This window comes from Ascaphus truei, chromosome 12 (genome assembly GCF_040206685.1).
Source record: "Ascaphus truei isolate aAscTru1 chromosome 12, aAscTru1.hap1, whole genome shotgun sequence".
NCBI classification, from domain to species: domain Eukaryota; kingdom Metazoa; phylum Chordata; class Amphibia; order Anura; family Ascaphidae; genus Ascaphus; species Ascaphus truei.
In genome coordinates, this window is record NC_134494.1 from 44,593,615 (window position 1) to 44,617,207 (window position 23,593).

A 23,593-nucleotide genomic window follows, 5' to 3' on the forward strand; every position below is an offset into this window, starting at 1 on the left:
CGTGTTACTGCGCTCAGTCTGTGCGGAGACCCTTATTGAATATGTGGCTTCCCAGGACTGGAGAAGATTATTGCTCCATTTGTATCAATCTTTTTCTAGGAAGCGACTTGATGGTTTACTGAATAGGACATATATAGGGGATTTTACCCTACACATTCTGCGGGGATCATATTGACCCAGATCACAACACTCTGATGTCCGGGCTGCATTAACCTCTTTGGTGCCAGATGGTTACCTAACATTTTGATTAGTGAGCAATCTAAAATAGAGACTGCAAAATTGATTTCTTTTACAGAAAGGTTCCCTATTTTTCACAATACGACCTGTTATTTCCCCCCCTACCTGCGCCTCCAGATTTGGGGTCACACATGCCTGGCGGGTCACTTGGAAGCCTGCGCTTGGTGCGGTCTTGCCCTCACAGTTGCTGCGGTTACAAATATAGCCGGGAGATTCCTGGACCTTGGACAGTTGGGACTTTGGTCTCCCCCAGGAGTATATGGTGGCTGGTGAAAGAGGAGGAGGAGGCACCCACGCGTGTGATGACAGATACGCCTGTGATCCGGTTTCCAAGACCCTGTGCCTAAACGTATCACTCATCGCTGGTCAGAGGCGCGTGTCCCACTGGAGATTTCAGTCGACAAGTTCAGTGATGAGGAGTTTTAAACCTACTTACACATCCTGAACACGTACAAAGACACAGCGTGTGCGCTACAGAAGCAAAGAGCAGCCAGGGGCACATGAACTGCTCCCTTACTGGTGGCCAGCAAGGGGTCTCGATGCAGCCTCGAACGCTCAGTAACTAGTATGAAATATAATTAATAGGAACAAAGTACAATTTCTCACCGTAAAACTCACTGGCATGTTAATGTATATATGGTAGAGATGTTATAAATGCTGAATACACACTCAATTCTCCTCCTCACGTTTAAAGCCTTACACTCTTCTGCCCCTCCTTACATCTCAGCCCTAATTTCTCGCTATACACCTGCCCGACACTTGCGTTCGGCTCAAGGATGTCTTCTCTCTACCCATTTTGTATCTAAAGCCCTCTCCTGCCTTAAAACCTTTCTCACTGACTGCCCCGCACCTCTGGAATGCCCTTCCCCTCAATACCCGACTAGCACCCTCTCTATCCACCTTAAGGCTAAGTCCCCGCTAGCGCTGATCGGGCTGAGCGAGCGGCGCTTGCGGAGGAGACTTACATATATAGATATATGCAAGTCCCCGCTCACGCGGTGCGCGCAGCGCTCGTGCACACACGCTCAGCAGCAATCGGCGCTTAGCAAAACAAAAAAATCTATACTTACCGCGCGCTCAGCTGGCCCGCATTTGACGCAGCTCTAAAGTAGGGAGGGGGGTGCGGGCGACGCAGCAGGGAAGACAGGGAGGCGCAGCACAAAAAGTTTGCGCTCCCCTGCTCTGGAACAGGATTACACATTTTCTGTGTCCTTTTGCAGCTTTCACGTAAACTGTCTCCATAGTTATTAAGCTGCATGTTTTTCTCCTGTTCCAGCAGCTAGCTGCCTGTGTGAAATGCAACATTATTGCTACACATGCCCTTTACACAGCCCTAGTTGGTTGCCCTGGCTACCTTCCAATCTTGATAGCCAGGAGTTTGGTTCAGTCCTGCTCGCTCCCCTGTCTTTCTGGCAGTTACATTGGTCCTTAGACTGTTCCTGCCTGCCACAGGAAAGTGTCTTTCTTTCCCTACAAGCTGGCTTTGTGAGTATATTCTCCCTCCATTACACCCCTGCAAGGCCATCCTTTTTTACCTTCCCCCCATGTACCAAGGCACCTTCATCTAGAGAAGCTCTCTCTCGCTACATACCACCATCAGCAAGTACCTTTTATATTTCTGTTGACTCCCCTAATAAAGTTGAAGAAAATAGAAGGACTTTGTGTGCTTTCAAAAGGGGACGACTTAAACCACTGGAGTCATTCACATCCTACATGTGACCCCGGTTCCAGAAGATACACCCACAAAACGGACACACTGCAGACACACACACACCAACAAAACAGTCTCTGCTGCCACCTCTACACCCACACCCCAACAAAAACACACCCTGCAGCCGTCCTCCATCCTCTACACCAGCGGTGCGCAAACTGGGGGCGCGGGGTTTACAGAGGTCCCCAAACGCTTCCCGAATACATTTAAATTAATGCCGGAGGAGCTGCAAGACCTCCGTATACTTCTACTTACCTTGTTTCAGACGCTCCTGGTCACGCGTCGGCGCGGGGTCATGTGACATTGCGTTGCCAGGACGTCTGAAGCAAGGTAAGCAGGGACACACACACAAACAGACTCTCTTGCCCTCACTTCACACACACAGAGACACACAACTTTCCCCTCACTCTCCTGTGCGGAGCTCTCTGCAGGCAGGGTGGGGGAGGAGTCAGTGCCTGGCTGCAGGTGGCAGGGTGGGGGGAGGAGTCAGTGCCTGGCTGCAGGTGGCAGGGAGGGGGAGGAGACAGTGCCTGGTTGCAGGCAGGGTGGGGGAGGAGTCAGTATCTGGTTGCAGGCAGGGTGGGGGAGGAGTCGGTGCCTGGCTGCAGGGAGGGGGAGGAGTCAGTGCCTGGTTGCAGGCAGGGTGGGGGGGAGGAGTCAGTGCCTGGCTGCAGGCAGGGTGGGGGAGGAGTCAGTGCCTGGCTGCAGGCAGGGTGGGGGAGGAGTCAGTGCCTGGCTGCAGGGAGGGGAGGAGTCAGTGCCTGGCTGCAGGGAGGGGAGGAGTCAGTGCCTGGCTGCAGGGAGGGGAGGAGTCAGTGCCTGGCTGCAGGGAGGGGAGGAGTCAGTGCCTGGCTGCAGGCAGGGTGGGGGAGGAGTCAGTGCCTGGCTGCAGGGAGGGGGGAGGAGTCAGTGCCTGGCTGCAGGGAGGGGGAGGAGTCAGTGCCTGGCTGCAGGGAGGGGGAGGAGTCAGTGCCTGGCTGCAGGGAGGGGGGAGGAGTCAGTGCTTGGCTGCAGGCAGGGTGGGGGAGGAGCCAGTGTCTGGCTGCAGGGAGGGGGAGGAGTCAGTGCCTGGCTGCAGGGAGGGGGAGGAGTCAGTGCCTGGCTGCAGGCAGGGTGGGGAGGAGTCAGTGCCTGGCTGCAGGGAGGGGGAGGAGTCAGTGCCTGGCTGCAGGCAGGGAGGGGGAGGAGTCAGTGCCTGGCTGCAGGCAGGGAGGGGGAGGAGTCAGTGCCTGGCTGCAGGGAGGGGGAGGAGTCAGTGCCTGGCTGCAGGCAGGGTGGGGGAGGAGTCAATGTTGCAATAAAGTCATTCAATATTACACCTTCCCCAGCTTTAAACATTTGTTATTACATTCAAATAGCAAATAGTGGGAACAATTAAATGACACGGGGTCGTGCGTTACACACGGTATACGTTACACGGGGGCGTGCGACACATGGGGTATACGTTACACAAACTACACACACTGCCGTGGAGTGGAATGGAATAACACTGCAGTAGGAGCAGCACTGCCCCTCAGTCCACACAAATCAGGACAAAATAATGCAAATGCACAGTATGTTTTTACCTGGACTCCTCTTCTGGGTTCTGTGAAGAAAAAGAAAAAAAACACTTAGCACCAAGTCAGAATCAGTCTCAGCGCCCAACACCCTGCGCCCAGCATCCAACACCCTGCGCCTAGCATCCCACACCCTGCGCCCAGCATCCCACACCCTGCGCCCAGCATCCAACACCCTGCGCCTAGCATCCCACACCCTGCGCCTAGCATCCGACACCCTGCGCCTAGCATCCGACACCCTGCGCCTAGCACCCGACACCCTGCGCCTAGCATCCGACACCCTGCGCCTAGCATCCGACGCCCTGCGCCCAGCATCCGACACCCTGCGCCCAGCATCCCACACCCTGCGCCCAGCATCCCACACCCTGCGCCCAGCATCCGACGCCCTGCGCCCAGCATCCGACGCCCTGCGCCCAGCATCCGACACCCTGCGCCCAGCATCCCACACCCTGCGCCCAGCATCCCACACCCTGCGCCCAGCATCCCACACCCTGCGCCTAGCATCCCACACCCTGCGCCTAGCATCCCACACCCTGCGCCCAGCATCCGACGCCCTGCGCCTAGCATCCAACACCCTGCGCCTAGCATCCCACACCCTGCGCCTAGCATCCCACACCCTGCGCCTAGCATCCAACACCCTGCGCCTAGCATCCCACACCCTGCGCCTAGCATCCAACACCCTGCGCCTAGCATCCCACACCCTGCGCCTAGCATCCAACACCCTGCCCCTAGCATCCAACACCCTGCGCCTAGCATCCGACGCCCTGCGCCCAGCATCCCACACCCTGCGCCTAGCATCCCACACCCTGCGCCTAGCATCCCACACCCTGCGCCTAGCATCCAACACCCTGCGCCTAGCATCCAACATCCTGCGCCTAGCATCCCACACCCTGCGCCTAGCATCCCACACCCTGCGCCTAGCATCCGACACCCTGCGCCTAGCATCCCACACCCTGCGCCTAGCATCCCACACCCTGCGCCTAGCATCCCACACCCTGCGCCTAGCATCCCACACCCTGCGCCTAGCATCCCACACCCTGCGCCTAGCATCCCACACCCTGCGCCTAGCATCCCACACCCTGCGCCTAGCATCCCACACCCTGCGCCTAGCATCCCACACCCTGCGCCTAGCATCCCACACCCTGCGCCTAGCATCCCACACCCTGCGCCTAGCATCCGACACCCTGCGTCCAGCATCCGACACCCTGCGTCCAGCATCCGACACCCTGCGCCCAGCATCCCACACCCTGCGCCTAGCATCCAACACCCTGCGCCTAGCATCCAACACCCTGCGCCTAGCATCCCACACCCTGCGCCTAGCATCCCACACCCTGCGCCTAGCATCCCACACCCTGCGCCTAGCATCCCACACCCTGCGCCTAGCATCCCACACCCTGCGCCTAGCATCCCACACCCTGCGCCTAGCATCCCACACCCTGCGCCTAGCATCCCACACCCTGCGCCTAGCATCCCACACCCTGCGCCTAGCATCCCACACCCTGCGCCTAGCATCCCACACCCTGCGCCTAGCATCCCACACCCTGCGCCTAGCATCCCACACCCTGCGCCTAGCATCCCACACCCTGCGCCTAGCATCCCACACCCTGCGCCTAGCATCCCACACCCTGCGCCTAGCATCCCACACCCTGCGCCTAGCATCCCACACCCTGCGCCTAGCATCCCACACCCTGCGCCTAGCATCCCACACCCTGCGCCTAGCATCCCACACCCTGCGCCTAGCACCCAACACCCTGCGCCTAGCATCCCACACCCTGCGCCTAGCATCCCACACCCTGCGCCTAGCATCCCACACCCTGCGCCTAGCATCCCACACCCTGCGCCTAGCATCCCACACCCTGCGCCTAGCATCCCACACCCTGCGCCTAGCATCCCACACCCTGCGCCTAGCATCCCACACCCTGCGCCCAGCATCCCACACCCTGCGCCCAGCATCCCACACCCTGCTCCCAGCATCCCACATCCTGCTCCCAGCATCCCACATCCTGCTCCCAGCATCCCACACCCTGCGCCCAGCATCCCACACCCTGCGCCCAGCATCCGACACCCTGCGCCTAGATCCGACACCCTGCGCCCAGCATCCGACACCCTGCGCCTAGCATCCCACACCCTGCGCCTAGCATCCCACACCCTGCGCCTAGCATCCAACACCCTGCGCCCAGCATCCCACACCCTGCGCCTAGCATCCCACACCCTGCGCCTAGCATCCCACACCCTGCGCCTAGCATCCCACACCCTGCGCCTAGCATCCCACACCCTGCGCCTAGCATCCAACACCCTGCGCCCAGCATCCCACACCCTGCGCCCAGCATCCCACACCCTGCGCCTAGCATCCCACACCCTGCGCCTAGCATCCCACACCCTGCGCCCAGCATCCCACACCCTGCGCCCAGCATCCCACACCCTGCGCCTAGCATCCGACACCCTGCTCCCAGCATCCCACACCCTGCGCCTAGCATCCCACACCCTGCGCCTAGCATCCCACACCCTGCGCCTAGCATCCGACACCCTGCGCCTAGCATCCGACACCCTGCGCCTAGCATCCGACACCCTGCGCCTAGCATCCGACATCCTGCGCCCAGCATCCGACACCCTGCGCCCAGCATCCGACACCCTGCGCCCAGCATCCCACACCCTGCGCCTAGCATCCCACACCCTGCGCCCAGCATCCCACACCCTGCGCCCAGCATCCCACACCCTGCGCCCAGCATCCCACACCCTGCGCCCAGCATCCCACACCCTGCGCCCAGCATCCCACACCCTGCGCCCAGCATCCCACACCCTGCGCCTAGCATCCCACACCCTGCGCCCAGCATCCGACACCCTGCGCCCAGCATCCGACACCCTGCGCCCAGCATCCGACACCCTGCGCCCAGCATCCGACACCCTGCGCCCAGCATCCGACACCCTGCGCCCAGCATCCGACACCCTGCGCCTAGCATCCGACACCCTGCGCCTAGCATCCGACACCCTGCGCCTAGCATCCGACACCCTGCGCCTAGCATCCGACACCCTGCGCCTAGCATCCGACACCCTGCGCCTAGCATCCGACACCCTGCGCCTAGCATCCGACACCCTGCGCCCAGCATCCCACACCCTGCGCCTAGCATCCGACACCCTGCGCCCAGCATCCGACACCCTGCGCCTAGCATCCCACACCCTGCGCCCAGCATCCCACACCCTGCGCCCAGCATCCAACACCCTGCGCCTAGCATCCCACACCCTGCGCCTAGCATCCCACACCCTGCGCCCAGCATCCCACACCCTGCGCCCAGCATCCAACACCCTGCGCCCAGCATCCAACACCCTGCGCCCAGCATCCCACACCCTGCGCCCAGCATCCAACACCCTGCGCCCAGCATCCAACACCCTGCGCCCAGCATCCCACACCCTGCGCCCAGCATCCGACACCCTGCGCCTAGCATCCGACACCCTGCGCCCAGCATCCGACACCCTGCGCCCAGCATCCGACACCCTGCGCCTAGCATCCGACACCCTGCGCCTAGCATCCGACACCCTGCGCCTAGCATCCGACACCCTGCGCCTAGCATCCGACACCCTGCGCCTAGCATCCGACACCCTGCGCCTAGCATCCGACACCCTGCGCCTAGCATCCGACACCCTGCGCCTAGCATCCGACACCCTGCGCCTAGCATCCCACACCCTGCGCCCAGCATCCCACACCCTGCGCCCAGCATCCGACACCCTGCGCCCAGCATCCGACACCCTGCGCCTAGCATCCCACACCCTGCGCCTAGCATCCCACACCCTGCGCCTAGCATCCCACATCCTGCGCCTAGCATCCGACACCCTGCGCCCAGCATCCCACACCCTGCGCCTAGCATCCCACACCCTGCGCCTAGCATCCCACACCCTGCGCCTAGCATCCAACACCCTGCGCCTAGCATCCCACACCCTGCGCCTAGCACCCAACACCCTGCGCCTAGCATCCAACACCCTGCGCCTAGCATCCAACACCCTGCGCCTAGCATCCAACACCCTGTGCCTAGCATCCAACACCCTGCGCCCAGCATCCGACACCCTGCGCCTAGCATCCAACACCCTGCGCCTAGCATCCCACACCCTGCGCCTAGCATCCAACACCCTGCGCCCAGCATCCGACACCCTGCGCCCAGCATCCCACATCCTGCTCCCAGTATCCCACATCCTGCTCCCAGCATCCCACATCCTGCTCCCAGCATCCCACATCCTGCTCCGTGTCCCTCAACCTGCTTCCAGCGTCCAACACCTGGTGCCCAGCATCCCGCATCCTGTGTGCAGCGTCCTGTAACCTTCGCCCAGCGTTCAAAACACTGCGCCAAGCATCCAGCAACCTGCGGCCAGAGTCCCACACCCAGCATCCAACACCCTGCGCTCAGTATCCCGCAACTTGCGCCCAACGTCTCACATCCTGTGCCCATCAACTCCCGCCCAGCATCTATCAACCTGCGCCCAGCATCCAGCAACTTGTGCCTAACGTCCCACACCCTGTACCCATCGTCCAACACCCGGCGCCCAGCATCCCGCAACCTGCGTCCAACTTCCTGCATCCAGAGTACAACACCTGTGCCCAGTATCCAACCCCAGCATCCTGCTCCCAACACCCAATGTCTGGCAACCAGCGCCCCGCAGCCTGTATCCAAACCCCCAGCTCCCAGAACTCAGTATCCAAACCCCCAGCTCCCAGAACTCAGTATCCAACCCCCAGCTCCCAGAATTCAGTATCCAACCCCCAGCTCCCAGAACTCAGTATCCAACCCCCAACCCCCAGAACTCAGTATCCAACCCCCAGCTCCCAGAACTCAGTATCCAACCCCCAGAACTCAGTATCCAACCCCCAGAACTCAGTATCCAACCCCCAGCTCCCAGAACTCAGTATCCAACCCCCAACCCCCAGAACTCAGTATCCAACCCCCAACCCCCAGAACTCAGTATCCAACCCCCAGCTCCCAGAACTCAGTATCCAACCCCCAACCCCCAGAACTCAGTATCCAACCCCCAACCCCCAGAACTCAGTATCCAACCCCCAGCTCCCAGAACTCAGTATCCAACCCCCAACCCCCAGAACTCAGTATCCAACCCCCAGCTCCCAGAACTCAGTATCCAACCCCCAGCTCCCAGAACTCAGTATCCAACCCCCAGAACTCAGTATCCAACCCCCAGCTCCCAGAACTCAGTATCCAACCCCCAGCTCCCAGAACTCAGTATCCAACCCCCAGCTCCCAGAACTCAGTATCCAGCTCCCAGAACTCAGTATCCAACCCCCAACCCCCAGAACTCAGTATCCAACCCCCAGCTCCCAGAACTCAGTATCCAACCCCCAGCTCCCAGAACTCAGTATCCAACCCCCAACCCCCAGAACTCAGTATCCAACCCCCAGCTCCCAGAACTCAGTATCCAACCCCCAGCTCCCAGAACTCAGTATCCAACCCCCAGCTCCCAGAACTCAGTATCCAACCCCCAACCCCCAGAACTCAGTATCCAACCCCCAGCTCCCAGAACTCAGTATCCAACCCCCAGAACTCAGTATCCAACCCCAACCCCCAGAACTCAGTATCCAACCCCCAGCTCCCAGAATTCAGTATCCAACCCCCAGAACTCAGTATCCAACCCCCAACCCCCAGAACTCAGTATCCAACCCCCAGCTCCCAGAACTCAGTATCCAACCCCCAGAACTCAGTATCCAACCCCCAGAACTCAGTATCCAACCCCCAGCTCCCAGAACTCAGTATCCAACCCCCAACCCCCAGAACTCAGTATCCAACCCCCAGCTCCCAGAACTCAGTATCCAACCCCCAACCCCCAGAACTCAGTATCCAACCCCCAACCCCCAGAACTCAGTATCCAACCCCCAGCTCCCAGAACTCAGTATCCAACCCCCAACCCCCAGAACTCAGTATCCAACCCCCAGCTCTCAGAACTCAGTATCCAACCCCCAGCTCCCAGAACTCAGTATCCAACCCCCAGAACTCAGTATCCAACCCCCAGCTCCCAGAACTCAGTATCCAACCCCCAGCTCCCAGAATTCAGTATCCAACCCCCAGCTCCCAGAACTCAGTATCCAACCCCCAGCTCCCAGAACTCAGTATCCAACCCCCAGCTCCCAGAACTCAGTATCCAGCTCCCAGAACTCAGTATCCAACCCCCAACCCCCAGAACTCAGTATCCAACCCCCAGCTCCCAGAACTCAGTATCCAACCCCCAGCTCCCAGAACTCAGTATCCAACCCCCAGCTCCCAGAACGCAGCCACTACAAGTTTACAACTAATCAAACCAACAGTAATAAATTGGACCAAAGTGCACTAATGACAGTGATAGAGCGACATTCAGTATTAAAGGGGTCACATCTGTGCAATTGACACCTCTTTTACCCAAATCATTATTTAAAGTTACACAACAACACTGGGGTTCCCAGAACACAAAATACATTACTGCTATACGTTGGGTTTACTGTATGCAAAGTGTCAGTTGCCCTGGGTCCTAATCCACCTAGAGTCCTACTGCACCCCTTCCCCCCTCCCTCTTCCCTCTGCCCCATCCCATCCCTCTGCCCCCTCCCTCCATGTCACATCTACGAATAGCTGCTTTGTGCCGTCTGATCTTTTCGTTGACCAACTGGGTGGTCTCACCTACATACCCTAGTCCGCATGGGCATTTAATCAGATATACAACATCAGATATACATTGGTGCCTCCTCGTACTGCCCCCTCCCTCTTCTCTCTGCCCCTTCCCTGCCTCTGCCCCCTGCCTCTGCCTCCCCCCTGTGCCCCCCGCCTCCCCCCTCTGCCCCCTGCCTCCCCCCTCTGCCCCCTGCCTCCCCCCTCTGCCCCCCGCCTCCCCCCTCTGCCCCCCGCCTCCTCCCTCTGCCCCCCGCCTCCTCCCTCTGCCCCCCGCCTCCTCCCTCTGCCCCCCGCCTCCTCCCTCTGCCCCCCGCCTCCTCCCTCTGCCCTCTGCCCCCCGCCTCCTCCCTCTGCCCCTGGCATTAGGTCTTGCTTATATACCTCCGGTTTCTGCATCGCCACCTGGTTGAAGCTGTTGAGCTGCTGGGTGATCTCTGCCATCTCGGACATGAGTTTGCCCATGTGGACGTTGAGCTTCTCCAGGACCTCCGTGACGTTGGCAGAGGCCATGGCTTCCTGCAGGTCCACGTAATGCAGGGCCCTCTGTTCCTCCTCCAGCACCAGCTGCCTCATGTGATCAAACTCCTGTTGTATGAAGCCTTTTATCTCACCGCGGGAGACCTGAGGGAGACCAGGCACGGGAGGGTTAAACATGCTGCACCTTCTGCGCCAGAGCAATAACAGTGCGACTTCCCACTTCCAAGACTAGCACTTTATTCATTCATTAGGCAACTGAACAATGAAATGACCTGTGATAGAAAGATTGCACTGTTCGTCTACCATCTCTGCCCTTTGTGTCCGTCCTTCTCTGTCCCTCTCTGCCCCCCTTTCCCAGCAACCAAGGTCACACTGATGAGACCCAAAATGTTGAAGAAGCTGTCTGTGAGTAGGGTTACTGACTCTGCACTTCTTTAACTCAGGCTGTGTAATACCAGCAGGAACATGTTAAAATGGTTAAAAAGTCATCAATGATGCACTCGGAGTGCTAATTTCTTACACACACACAAACACACACACACACACCCGTTTACAGTCACAGCCCCGCCCCTGCAGCAAAGCCCCGCCCCTGCAGCAAGGCCCCACCCCCACAGATCAAGCAGAGAAAGCTGCAACCAGCAACAGATAGGCATCCAGCAGGGCCGCCCCTGCGCTCGCGGGCTCCCCCCCCCCCCTCGCATTGCGGGGTTTACCGGCATGATCGTTACGCCACTGGTCATTACCCAGAATCCCTGGCTGCAGCACTGTTTGCCTAGCGATAATGAGAAGGGCAGGGTTGCAGACCTGTCTGAGACCTGCAATATTACCCACTGGGGGGGGGGGGGGGGGTTATTTGCCGATTGACCTTAGAATGACATATTTGCTCACACCTCTCCGAGTTCAGGTCATAAAAGTGTCCGTGGTCAAGGGGAAGTGACAAACTTGTCTTAACTCTGTGCCCAGGACATACGTGAAAACGAGCGGTAACTCTCAATGTGTTACTTCCTGGTAACATATTGTATAAATAAATAATAAATAAATAAAACGGCTGAGAAGGACACACCCTTACAGGCCTGGTAAGGCCTCGTTCAGGGTGCCAGAGGCAGGAGTTGGAGGGCGGGCGTTCGCGTGTGCGGGCGGCAGTCTGCTGGGCGATGTGTGTTCATCCTCCCCAGCAGACGTTTTCAGGAGTTGAGGGGGCGGGGCTACAGACCTGAGGTTAGGGATCCAAGTTGCAGTCTTGAAATCATTCTCAAGAATGATTTCATTGGCTGCCGAGGTCCCAGTGACGCTGCTGCAGCTTCAAAAGACAACCTGGCTTGTTTATTGAAACAGTCGCCAGTGTCAACTCCGGGCTTCGGAGACAGGGCAGCTGCTACCCTGACAACCAGTATTCAATTTGAATACTTTGTGTCCCACGGCAGCTCGCACGGCAGCACGCCCTCCCTCCGAAGCCTGCACCCTGAACGAGGCCTTAGGCATCTGGAGTCTCCCACAGGTCAAAGAGCAAAAACATGCATCACACGTATCACAGGAGATTTCCATAACAATGCCTTGGTTTTCCTTAATAAACACTGGTTGTGTTTCCTCCACAATTTTGCAGCAATGTGAGTTCGGTTAGCAGCTCCCGGCTGTAACTCTCCCATCCCAATGTAAATTCTGGATTGAATCGGGGAGCCGTGTGGATATGAGTCTGTGTGGCGTACTAGTGAAGGGACCGGATCGGCGCCGATATAAGGCTCTGCCGGCGTCACCGCCGGAGTCTGTCACTTCCTGTAAGCATGACTGGGTCGGAGTCCTGCTCCCTGCCAGCGCACAGCCTGGGTGTCTGTGTTTTAATTAGCAGGTCACGGAAATCCTGCATGTCTAATTAAAACGAATGCCAGATGCTGACGGGAATCCGAACAGCATCAGCTCATTAGAGCCACAGGACTAATTCTGGTAATGAACACACTGGGGCCGTGTGTTAAAAGTCTCCCGGCTGCAGGAATGGGGCGAAAGTGAAACAAAGTAACGGCCCCATGTTTATTAACGTAAATAAATCCCACTGTGCTTGTTGTTTGATAAATCTGGTAATGTTTTTGCTCACGTTTTGCAGCCGGAAGACTTTACGTCATCCCCACTGTGCTGAGTAATAACACACAGCACACTGCGTATGTATCTGCTGCTAGTGAACTCGGCGCTGAACACTACTGGGTTTAACACTACTTAAATCCAGAGGGTTTAAGATTTGATCAAATTGAATAATAATTTTTAGAAAAAAAAAAAACACAAAAAGAAACATTGTGGATTCACAAATTAAAAACATTAGTACCCAGAGGGTTAAACATCAATATAGACCTGGGCTGTTTCCTTACATAATTTCAAAAATTATTCACGTCATCTGTAAAAATAAGTTTAAAAATATAAAAATTTTTAGAATTATGATATTCACAAATTTAATTATTAACTTATATATACATAAAATTCATAATATATATGTTATTCACATGCACTTGAGACGTAAATGTATGTAACTCTATAGTTAATATACACAATTCACATTTGTTTTACGTAATTACTCACATTATATTAATCACTATTTGGAAAATACTATTATCTAGAGGGATAAAACACAGATTTGTATTGGGTCTCTCTCTCTCTCTCTCTATATATATATATACTGTATATACACACACACACACAATTCCCGAATTATTTAGTTTTTCCATCTTTTGCAATAAAGGCAATATTAAGCTTTGATAAACAGATAGTTCGGGTCAATGCGATTGACATTAATTGAAGATGTTACATATAAATACGAATTTTACATCTATCATTATGTTCTCCCCTTAAAAAGAAGAATCGCTACTATTTAAAGATACTCTATTCTAGAATATTTTTTCCTAATAATTTTTGCTCCCCCATCTCTCATTAAGAAAAGATTATGTAAACATTTCTATTAGGGATCTGTTTCTCAGTTATTCAGATCAAAATTAACTGCGATCAAAATAATGATTTAATTAATCATTTTCCTAACAATGGCTTTTTGTATGGTATGTTTTTTTATAATTAGATATATGTTTGTCAATTTTTATATTATTATAGTTATAGCTGAAATGTGTTTTTTATTGGTCCAATATGTAACCCGATCCGAGTAATATGCTATAATTAAAGCAAATTGTATAGCAGTACTAGAGAGGAGGGGACATAAAAGGAGGGGACACAAGGACATACCACACTTACACCCTGACGAAGAAGGGATACCTTTGAAACGCGTAGGGTTGCCGGGAGGACCAATTTCGGTGGTACACCAAAAAAACGGAAGTGACATAGAACACCGGCTGGATTGGCAATGGATGTCGCAGACACCGGAGAAGGCTGCTAAACACCGCGAACAGGTCTGTCCTCATGTTTTTTACACCGTTCTGTGTAAATATTATCCTGAACCTGCACATAAAGCTGAGCTTGTGAAAAAGAAGGCTTTCTGAATCCTTCTCCAACATTGCGGAGGCGAATGCAGTTAAAGAAACCTTTACATTGCAGGCACGTAAAGGTAAGTGCATATCTCGCCACTCATCTGTGCACGCTGCATGCTGTGAACGGACTTCACTATTGTGTTCTTTTTTTTCTCTTATCTTCCCTTACAACGAGGCGCGCTGATTATTCTGAAAACTTTATCATTGCTGAGAATTGGGAACAATTCGACTCTTCAAGCTGCACCACATCATCCACATAAGTTTGGACTGTTTTATAGTTAGAGCGCTTCCTTTTTTTGCTTAAAAGGCTTACAAGTCTGTAATGCCCTGGTTGTGATCCAGCTCCTCTTTATATGAAGGCATATCTGCTTTACACCAATCGTGTGGTACTGAGCCTGAGTAAATGGAGTCCTTGCATAATAAATATCACAGTCTGGCTATGACTGAACTAAGCTGTTTAGGAAAACTTGGGTACATGCCACCTGGCCAGGTGCTTTATTTACATTCATTCATTTTATCAAGCTGCCTTTCCACTTCTTCCTGTGCCAACCAAAGGTTAGATAATGTTGTGGTTTTCTTTTGTTGGAATATTTTTGCTATTGTCTCCTCCTTAATACTGTATATACAGAGGCAAATAATTTGTTTCATATCTCTGCTTTCTCCTTCTCCCCAATCATTTGCCTGCCTGGGTCATACTGAAAGTATTCTCTTATCTAAATCTTTTTTGCTATTAATATACTTGAAGAACTTAAGATTCATTTTAATTTCCATTGCCATACTTCCTTTGTTATTCATTTTTGCTAATCTGATTGCCCTTTTGTTAAATTTCCTATAATCCTGAAATGATGCCTCTGTCCCTTCTGACTTCAACAATATAAATGCTTGTCTTCCCATTCCTTCCCTTCTTTATTTAGCCACATTTTCCTGGGTTTACATTCTAAATGTTAAAGAGAACTATCCCACGGGCAGTACAAAGGACTCTGGGGGCATCCCATAAGGTTGGGGGAAAGGAGATTTCACCAGCAATAAAGGAAAGGGTTCTTTACAGTAAGGGCAGTTACAGTGTGGGATTCATTACCCATGGAGACTGTGATGGCAGATACAACAGATTTGTTAAAAAAAGGTTGGACATCTTTTCAGAAAGGAAAGGTTTACAGGGATATACCAAATAAGTAAACATGGGAAGGCTGTTGATCCGGGAGTAATCTGATTGCCAATTCTTGGAGTCAGGAAGGAATTTATTTTTCCCCTTATGAGATATCATTGGATGATATTTCAGTTTTTTTTTTTACCTTCCTCTGGATCAATATACTGTAAATACGGATATAGGATAAGTATCTGTCATCTAAATTTAACATAGGTTGAACTCGCTGCACATGTATTTTTTCAAGCTACTATTTATTTCTTTATTTATAAAATATGTTACCAGGAAGTAATACATTGAGAGTTACCTCTCGTTTTCAAGTATGTCCTGGGCACAGAGTAAAACAAATAATACATGGTTACAAATACAGTTACATAAATGAACAGGGTATACATTATATACAAGACATTGCATGCAGAGTAAAAGATAATATATATTATGAGCGTATGAAACAGTTATGTTACTATGTAACTGATAAGTGTATTCAGCGAAGAATATTTTAGAGACTGCCCATTTATCGTCTCTATTTTTTCCTGCAAGAACTTCTTGCCAATCTTTTTCCTTCTAGAATCTTCCTTGGTTCCTTTTTGAAATGAAGAGTGTTTGTTAAACCCATATACAATAATACCGTTTTTGATTAATTATTTCAATATGATCAGTGTCTCAAATGTTACCTCATATTTGAATATTTGTTATTAGATCGACATTGTTGGATATTACTGGGTCGAATAATGCCCCCCCCCCCCTCCCACCCCTCTTTCCCAGCTGGTGCCGCAATAATTTGGGTCATGTAATTAATTGTCTTTTAGCACACCCAAAAACCTGTTTCCTTTTGCTGTACTGCTAATCTCATTACGGCAGCCGATGTCCAGATAATTAAAATTACTCATAAATTTAAACATGACCTAGTTTTTCTGCCTATTCCATTTGCAAAAGTATTTTGGCTTCTTCTGTCTAGCAGATACAGGCATACCCCGGTTTAAGGACACTCACTTTAAGTACACTCGCGAGTAAGTACATCTCACTCAATAGGCAAACGGCAGCTCACGCATGCGCCTGTCAGCACGTCCTGAACAGCCATACCGGCTCCCTACCTGTACCGAAGCTGTGCGCAAGTGGGGAGACTATAGAGCCTGTTACACATGCGTTATTTACATCAGTTATGCACGTATATGACGATTGCAGTACAGTACATGCATCGATAAGTGGGGAACTTACTTTACATACATGCTACGGTCCCATTGCGTGCGTTAATGCGGGGTATGCCTGTATATTATACGCTCCGGTCCCATTGCGTACGTTAATGCGGGGTATGCCTGTATTTGGTGGTTTATAGCAGATCCCTACCAACTATTTTTATCGCCACTGCAAATTTGACTCCACAAGGTCTCTACATTTTCATAATTCCCTTCATTACCTTCTTCCCTTATGATAGATTTGAAATCTGGTGCGTATAACCTATAAACAGACTCCACCACCTCTTCTATCTGCTCGATCCTGCCGAAAAAGGTTAATAACCCTCTAAATAAACTGCCCGGTTATGAGTTTCATCCCACCGTATTTCAGTAATATCTATTATATCATATTGCTCCTTTCTGGCTATTATTTCAATTACCTGAATAATGCCATATTGGCTGTTGCATTGGGACTTCTTTGTTCCTTGTTATATATTTGAGGTCGCTCACCCAGAAGCGCTGCAGTTGGTGTGTGTGTGTTTGTGCCAGAATTCTTGCATTAGAAAGTGTACTTAAGGCTATGCAATTTGTTTAGATATTATACTATCCGTTAGCGTATCTGCTCCTGCCTTTCTCCTCAAAGGGATTTTAGCCTGTATGTCTTCTAGTATCTGTATTTAATATGAGTGCCTCCCTACTGAGCTAAACATTTCCCCCACATCCCCTCTCTCCCATGAACCATAGCTATTTCCAAATTCCTATCTATTCTGTCTAACCCAGTACTCCACCCCTCCCCCCCTCCCCACTAGCTCATAATGTCCACCAACCTTGTAATCTTCCATTCTCCTAGCACAGACATCTCTGAGCATCCCGAGTCCCTTCTGTGCTGGAGGAACTATTCAGCCCGTAGAGGGTACCGGTTCTCCTTCCGCACTTCAAGGCACCTCTTCCCCTCTCGCCGGGTCCCACATAAGGCGCGCGCGCCCCAACCGTCCCTTAATGCGCCCGCCTCCGGACTCCGCCCCAGTACTTTCGGCGCACAGCGCGCACACGCGGCACGCGATCGACGAGCTCAAGAGCCGCATCAGCACTCTGTGCCAGGACTCCTCCCCACAGCTGTGCCTCGCGTCGGAACAGCCAATCACAGCGACCGCTGCTGACGTGCCCTCACCTCTTGCATCTCATTGGCTGTCATTGCCTTCTTATGCTCAGCGCTCTCATCCATTCTTTGGCTGAGCATTATCCTATGTTCCCTTGCGTCCATCACTTCCTAGCCTCCGCAGTCTTGTCCTGCAGCTCTCCGTATACCGATCCAGCTTTGTTTTTAGACTCCGCGGTTCCGTACTACTGATCCCAGCTATCTCTGACAATCCGCACTTCTCCAACCAGTGACCTCGGCACTTGTACAACGACCACTCAACTCTCCAAACCGGACTACGGCTAATAGTACTTACAACGATCCGGCCCTCTCCAACCCAGACCCATGCAAGTATAACAACGATCCGTACTTCTCCAACCCCGACCCGGCTACCTCGACCAACCTACACTCCAGGCGCGTATTTGTGGCTGTGGGTGGTGTTTCTAGCCATTCCCACCTCAGTCCCGGGGTCCCGCCATGTTTGTGGTGAGCACAGCGTGACACCCCCACCCTAAGGGAGAATCACCGCTGTTACCTGGTGTTGGTGTTACCTGTATGGCTCACAGGAGACTGAGCATCCGCCGGCGGTTTGGGGATAATCAGGACAGGCTTTTAGGGCTCTTGACAGCTCTTCGCTCTGTGTTGCAGCGCCTCCATTCCCACAGGGCCTATAGGTATGGGTGCAGTCCCCTGTGGGAAACACTCTCACCTCCCTGAAGAAACTGCAGCCTCAGGCAGGAGTATAAAACAGGAACGGTTCTTTATTGCAGCAAGTACTGCAGTACACAGCATACATCACAGCATACTCTTTCCTTTGGTCCCTGGACTCAACCCCCAGGGCTTGAGGCCCCAAGGGTCTATCCCTGACTCCCATACTCCCTGGTGGAATATGGGGTAGCTGATCCCACTCCCCTGAGGGATGGGAAGGGAGGCAAACCAGAGCCCTGGCTCCAACTCTGCACAGACAGACTACATTTCAGAACTGCAATTCCTTTTTGTTACCAGGGGAGGGTCCTAGGTCTGAGCCCCTGATAGGGCAGTACCCAGGCCTTAGGCCCACCCCGCCCCCTGTCACTCAAGGGAGTTGTTTACTACAGCAAGGGCAGATTTAACCCTAACACTGCCTGCGCTGGTACCAGGACTTACGTGCTAGGCAGAGGAATTCGGTAGCCAGAGGTTACAGAGTAAGAAGTGATAACTAACAACTGAGTTCTCTGTTTCAATTCTTCTTTGTTTAACCACCTTCTGGTTTCAACTCCAAACTTGATACAACTACACATTAAACCGGCAGTTCCTTCTACTCATTTTAGCCCCATGTAGCTTGCTCTTTGGGGACTATTAGTTCTGTAAAGGGGTTAATGCCTGAAGGGGTTAATGGGGTATGATCACTTAGAGTTTGCCCCTCTCCTCAGTAATGTCATGATAGGAAGCATAGAGGGTATATATAGCTCCACCCTGTGTTCTAGGAGCTGGTTCTTCAGAATTCTGACTGGGGTCCTCACTGTGAGTCCTGTAAATAGGTTTGTGTATATATATAGTAGTGTGTATTAAGAAGTGTCCAGTCACCGGTTGTTGTTTTTAGTTAGGAATGTGCCCTGTAAGATAGCGCCTGTCAGAGGAATAGGGACCTTAGGTTGTGGGAGAGGAATACCACTGGTCCAGGTCTAGAAGGGTGGCCCCTACTGCAGTCTGACCGCCACTGTGCTCATCGAGTTACCGACACTGCAGCCGGTATTCATATATAACCCGCCCGTCCCGCAGGTTCTCACTGCAGCATATCCTCCCTGCAGGCGGTCCCCAAATTATCCTTTATAATGGGCCCTCATGTGATGTACCTCCCCAGCTTAGGAGTATGAGCTACTGGGTAATGAAGTATCGGAGTATATTGTCACAAGTTTTCTGTCAAGTACTGAGTACATCAGTACCTGTGGAGGGTTATTGACGGCTGTCGAATAAAGCACATTTTTATTTTATAAGAGTTCCTTTCTTTTTATATCTGCTTATTCACGCCCAGCCTGCACCCACCCAGCACCCTGCAAAGGCCTGAGATACTGAGCCCTGCCAGTGTATATACGTAGTTACACCCACACCCAGCCTGCACCTACCCAGCACCCTGCAAAGGCCTGAGATACTGAGCCCTGCCAGTGTATATACGTAGTTACACCCACGCCCAGCCTGCACATACCTGCACAGGCCTGAGAGAATAAGCACTGCCAATGTATATATGTAGTTATACCCACACCCACCCAGCACCCTGCAAAGACCTGAGAGACTGGGCACTGCCAATGTATATACGCAGTTGCACCCACCCAGCACCCTGCAAAGGCCTGAGATACTGGGCACTGCCACTGTATATACGTAGTTACACCCACACCCAGCACCCTGCAAAGGCCTGAGATACTGGGCCCTGCCACTGTATATACGTAGTTACACCCACACCGAGCCTGCACCCACCCAGCACCCTGCAAAGGCCTGAGATACTGGGCACTGCCACTGTATATACGTAGTTACACCCACACCCAGCACCCTGAAAAGGCCTGAGAGCCTGGGCATTGCCAATGTATATACGTAGTTACACCCACACCCAGCACCCTGAAAAGGCCTGAGAGCCTGGGCATTGCCAATGTATATACGTAGTTACACCCACACCCAGCACCCCGAAAAGGCCTGAGAGCCTGGGCATTGCCAATGTATATACGTAGTTACACCCACACCCAGCACCCCGAAAAGGCCTGAGAGCCTGGGCATTGCCAATGTATATACGTAGTTACACCCACACCCAGCACCCCGAAAAGGCCTGAGAGACTGGGCATTGCCAATGTATATACGTAGTTACACCCACACGGAGCCTGCACCCAACCAACACTCTGCAAAGGCCTGAGAGACTGAACCCTGTCACTGTGTATAGTTAATCTGATGTGACCTCCTTTAGAGTGGGGTACGGAGGGTTACACCCATTTGGGGTAACAAGGGGTGCCCCCGGAGTCACACGCCACTATTTTCAGCTCAGGGGACCCCACAGTACTTACAGGTGACGTTACTAAGTTTAAATGTTGCTCAGGGGAAACAAAATGGCTGCCAAATCTCAGTCCGATCGGAAGCTGCATCATCGGTTGTGGTCTCCTATTGGATGGCATTTAAAACCAAGAGGCAACACCCATAACGTCACCTATAAGAATGCAGCAACCGAGGGGTCCCAGACCTGAAAATCGTGAGGTTCAGCTCTAAAGAACCCCCCGGTTTCACCCCAGTAAAGTTGAGGTTAGTTAGGGTGGATGGCTCAGTTAGACAGCTCAAACAGTGCGCACACGCTGCCCTGCATGTCACAGCTTATATTGCCGCTGCTGAAAGCATACAGAAATACTCCATATAACTCTGTACAGCAGAGGGAAGATTGGTTTGGTTGGGTGTTGTATTGAGTTACCACTCCGCTGAGCCCAGCCAAGCTCACCGTCAGCTGCTAATCATGTGAAAGAAATATAGTGGGGTTACCGACCCTCACACAGCCGACAGGTCTGATTATCCCCTAACTCCCTGAGAGACGTGCAGAACTGGCATTTTCTCAGGCTTTTTGCCGTCAGAAGCAGAGCCTGACAAGATAAATGCTTCTCCCAGCCTCTCCCGCTGGGTCCCGCATGCCAGGGCGCGCACGCTGGCACCGGACCGCGGACGCTTACCAGTTTTAATCAGCGGGATGGCATCTGTGGTGGTGACATTTGCTACATTGGGTTATTATTTTGTTAGGCTCTGAAAATAACGAGGGTCATTTAGGGTTGCGAGCAGGGAGGGGGGTGACGCAGGCGGCACAAGGTTTTGGGAGGGGAGATCTGAGCTCACGATCACTACACGTGGGGAGTTTACCAGTCCTGCCCAATTGTATCTCTCTGGCCAGATGTGCGGGTGCCAGCTGGCGTCGTCTCCCGGACGCAAACCTGATGGAAGAGAGCAGGTCTGCGCACACGCCAATCTGTACCACCCCCAATCTGGTCCTTCCGTCTGCCATCGCCCCTTAACTGTTACATACGCCCATAATATATATAGGGGTGTGAAAAAGAAAGTACACCCTCTCTGAATTCCATGGTGTTACATATCAGGACATAATAACAATCACCTGTTCCTTAGCAGGTCTAAAAATGAGGTAAATACAACCTCAGATGAACAACAACACATGACATATTACACCATGTCATGATTTATCAACACAGATACAGCGCCGGGTACGCACAGGTACAGCGCCGGGTACGCACAGGTACAGCGCCGGGTACGCACAGGTACAGCGCCAGGTACGCACAGGTACAGCGCCGGGTACGCACAGGTACAGCGCCGGGTACAGCGCCGGGTACGCACAGGTACAGCGCCGGGTACGCACAGGTACAGCGCCGGGTACGCACAGGTACAGCGCCGGGTACGCACAGGTACAGCGCCGGGTACGCACAGGTACAGCGCCGGGTACGCACAGGTACAGCGCCGGCTACGCACAGGTACAGCGCCGGCTACGCACAGTTACAGCGCCGGGTACGCACAGGTACAGCGCCGGCTACGCACAGGTACAGCGCCGGCTACGCACAGGTACAGCGCCGGCTACGCACAGGTACAGCGCCGGCTACGCACAGGTACAGCGCCGGCTACGCACAGGTACAGCGCCGGGTACGCACAGGTACAGCGCCGGGTACGCACAGGTACAGCGCCGGCTACGCACAGGTACAGCGCCGGCTACGCACAGGTACAGCGCCGGCTACGCACAGGTACAGCGCCGGGTACGCACAGGTACAGCGCCGGGTACGCACAGGTACAACGCCGGGTACGCACAGGTACAGCGCCGGGTACGCACAGGTACAGCGCCGGGTACGCACAGGTACAGCGCCGGCTACGCACAGGTACAGCGCCGGCTACGCACAGGTACAGCGCCGGGTACACACAGATGTCTAAGGCTACATAAATTATTTAGCTCTGTATCAAGGCTCCTAGTCCGAGAGAGAAGTCACTAAAAAGATGATCAAGAATATACTGCTGGGATGATAAAAATGGCCGACATTTCCTGCAATGCCGTCTAACCAATTTGCTACCTAATGATTAAATATGTAGCAAGTCTGAGAAGTGAGAGCTGCAAGGGAGCAGCACTGACGGGGTTAATGTTCTGCCCCAGTTATCCACATGTGTAAGCCCCAATGAGGGAAGAAGCAGCGGCTTATCTGTAAGTATTAGGGGGGTATTAGCCTGGGCAGCCTGGGTTACACTGGGTACATTGTGAATGCTTTAATCTCTGGTGCCAGGGAAGGGGGGTCCCCTGTTCCCCAGTGGCAGAATTAAAGCAGTCCCACCGAAGCCAGTAATTAGAGAGAGAGGAATAGGAACACTGCTCTGGGCTGTGTCCACACCCTGCAAGCAAAGTGCGGCATTTATATTCCGCAAACTCACAAATCTCCATCTACTCCCAGGATTTACCACGCCAAATAACATCCAGGGGAATGATAGCTAGTGGGCACAGAGGCTGGAGGAGCAGGGGGGGAGAGGGAGGCTGGAGGAGCAGGGGGGAGAGGGAGGCTGGAGGAGCAGGGGGGGAGAGGGAGGCTGGAGGAGCAGGGGGGGAGAGGGAGGCTGGAGGAGCAGGGGGGAGAGGGAGGATAGAGGAGCAGGGGGGGAGAGTGAGGCTGGAGGAGCAGGGGGGGAGAGGGAGGCTGGAGGAGCAGGGGGGGAGAGGGAGGCTGGAGGAGCAGGGGGGGAGAGGGAGGCTGGAGGAGCAGGGGGGAGAGGGAGGCTGGAGGAGCAGGGGGGAGAGGGAGGCTGGAGGAGCAGGGGGGAGAGGGAGGCTGGAGGAGCAGGGGGGAGAGGGAGGCTGGAGGAGCAGGGGGGAGAGGGAGGCTGGAGGAGCAGGGAGGGAGAGGGAGGCTGGAGGAGCAGGGAGGGAGAGGGGGGCTGGAGGAGCAGGGGGAGAGGGAGGCTGGAGAAGCAGGAGGGAGAGGGAGGCTGGAGGAGCAGGGGGGAGAGGGAGGCTGGAGGAGCAGGGGGAGAGGGAGGCTGGAGAAGCAGGAGGGAGAGGGAGGCTGGAGGAGCAGGGG

At 53.6% G+C, this 23,593-nt stretch overlaps 1 protein-coding gene across 2 annotated transcripts in view; it reads right to left on the minus strand.

Annotated features, from left to right (window-relative positions):
• TRIM44 (tripartite motif containing 44) overlaps positions 1-23,593 on the minus strand; it is a 53,421-nt gene that overhangs the window by 24,303 nt on the left and 5,525 nt on the right. For both annotated transcript variants that reach the window (XM_075567560.1, XM_075567559.1), the window contains exons 3-4: positions 10,524-10,763; positions 3,514-3,533 (exon numbers count right to left, since the gene is read on the minus strand). In XM_075567560.1, coding sequence (XP_075423675.1) covers positions 3,514-3,533; positions 10,524-10,763 — 260 coding nt within the window. The remainder of the gene's footprint in view (positions 1-3,513; positions 3,534-10,523; positions 10,764-23,593) is intronic.